At 33.3% G+C, this 2,431-nt stretch overlaps 1 protein-coding gene across 1 annotated transcript in view; it reads left to right on the top strand.

Moving 5' to 3' along the window:
* The first annotated feature begins 412 nt into the window (after positions 1-412).
* The window catches only part of LOC108911457 (GTPase-activating protein CdGAPr), a 114,132-nt gene continuing 112,113 nt past the window's right edge, over positions 413-2,431 (top strand). The window contains exon 1 of the mRNA XM_018716397.1: positions 413-471. Coding sequence (XP_018571913.1) covers positions 457-471 — 15 coding nt within the window. The 5' untranslated portion in view covers positions 413-456. The remainder of the gene's footprint in view (positions 472-2,431) is intronic.

Here is a 2,431-nt window from a genome sequence, read left to right on the forward strand (position 1 = left end):
AATGCATATTGCAAATACAATGTGAATTTCCTTTAACACGTAGTACGCGACACCAACTACTGCAAGGTTCCGCAAATAACTGAACAGTTCAAAACGGGAGTCAGCTGTGAAGGCCACCGATCCTCGCGCTGGCTCTGTTAGACTCTGCACTTGCACTAAGTCTACTCATAATTTCGATTCTCCATTATTTTCGTCACATGTTCCTAATCTTTGATAGTGTATGTACACTTCGTATCCATAATATAATCATAAAATTGTTGACGTCGTCGTGCTAGTAGAATAAGATGTGATTAAAGTAATTTATTATGTTTATATATCGCTATCTTCAGAATCCGATTTTATCAGAGTAGTAAATACAAATTTATTTTACGTTCAGTTACACTTCACATCAGTTATGGGTATTTTGCGATGACACCAGTGACATTAACGGGATAATTTTAAGGGGGAGATAAGAAAATGCCTTGCTGTTTCGTAAGTTCTTAGAAATGTATTTATTTTTAACTGTTGCAGATTTGTTACAAAGTTATTTCATCAGAAACATTAACATAACATAAAAAAATGCTTTGGATATACATACTCTAGAACTCCAGAGTTTAAAGAACGAAATTGTCAATAACCAAGTCATTACTCTAAGAAATTCAGATCAGTGCTATGTAGTGGGTAGGTGTTTATGTTTGAAAATCAAGTACAAGTGTGCGTTAAGTTTACTTTAGTATTGATTATTGATCTACCTTTATGTATTAAAATAGTTTTATACTCAGGAATTGACATTATACGTAATGTAGATATACCAGTCTCGTTTTGTGTTGGGTTTAATCGTTAGACTGGCTGAATTGACTAATAGTAATACACAGGTCACACTTGAGGTGGGCCACCTTAAAGGTCACACTAGTGCGAATTGGGATTTTGCCAACTTTGAACCTTTATGTCTTCTTTATTTGTTAACGAAAACATAACGTATTTAAATCAAAACTGGGGTAAAATTTTCCGAGAAATCGATTTATATAATTAATTTCGAAAAAAAATAATTTGTTAATAAAAAGTGCGATTGAAAAAAAACATTTTCGAAAAATTACTTTTTTTAAATTCGTATTTTTTTTTAAATAATTGCTAAAGAAAAAGTAAATAAAGGATTTTGAAGTCCAAAGTCTATATTTTTAATAAAAAAAATACCCCATATTGATAAAATGATATTATCGATTTTTCCCGGTATCTAGAAGTTACGATTTTTGGCTTCTTTTCTGTAAATTGATTTGCACTTTTGTATAAAAATATTAATTTAAAACATATTATCCATAAATATTGACACATACATGTTACAATTCCACAAATAAGATCCACTTCTTATTTGCGGAAGGGCAAAATGGGCGGTGACTATTAGACGCTTTCATTATAGCCATCTTTCTCTATCGCACAGATTTCTATGACTTACTTTATCGCTCTCACGTAACGGCCGATGAACCATGAGGACTTTCCGACCCTGTATATGACTAGCGATGCATCAATTTGTTTATAAAGATCTGAAATGCATTCTTCAGTTGTTTCCTCATAAACAGTATTTTATAAATAACACAACAGAAAAAGGTCAATTGGTGTGAGGTCAGGTGACCGAGCTGGCCATCTAACAACGCTATTAGTGCCAATCCATCTCTTCGGAAATGTGTTGTTGACGTAATCCGTGACCTGCGCAATTGAAGATATCTGGCAGGTCTACGAAACCGTGTTTAGAGAACTATAATATCTTTTTCCGTTCCAGAGAAAATGCGACGTGAGTGTTTATTGGGACACCTTATATATTGCGAATAGAGACAATTTCAGCTTATCATTTACCGGATATTTATATACAGCGTGGTAAAAAAATTCTGCATAAAATTCATATTTTCGTTCAACAATTTTTTTTTCGAAAAACGGTGAGACCCGTCGATTTTTATTTGATCCAGGGCACCTTGTTATGTGGAAAAATTTTTTTTTCGATAATCCACTTACGGCAGCGATGACATAATTTTTTTTTTAAATGACAACGCATATTTTTTTCGTTCGAAATTGATGACAGTGATAATTATCTAAACAATGGTGAGAAAATTTCGATGTCTTACATAACAATTTTTTTTAGAAAAATGCACCTTAAGCTCTTGTAAGTGATAATTGTCTACTTACACTATTAATGGCTCCGAAAAGGACAAAGTTGACAAAATTACATTTCAAACGAGTAAAATTACACTAATGTTTGTCTAAGTCTAGCGAAATTGTTCGAATTGCCCACCCTGTACCATTTGGCATTGTCCTAAGCATGTGTAAACGCCGTCTACACTTCGTTCAAGCATTCCCGGGTCGATTTGATTTATTTCAAAACGAATACGGTTTTTAAGTTCTTCCAAATCACCTGGTCTGTTTGTGTACACACGCGATTTCAAATAGCCCCACAAAAAAA

Source organism: Anoplophora glabripennis, unplaced genomic scaffold (assembly GCF_000390285.2).
Source record: "Anoplophora glabripennis isolate ALB-LARVAE unplaced genomic scaffold, Agla_2.0 scaffold642, whole genome shotgun sequence".
NCBI classification, from domain to species: Eukaryota; Metazoa; Arthropoda; class Insecta; order Coleoptera; family Cerambycidae; genus Anoplophora; species Anoplophora glabripennis.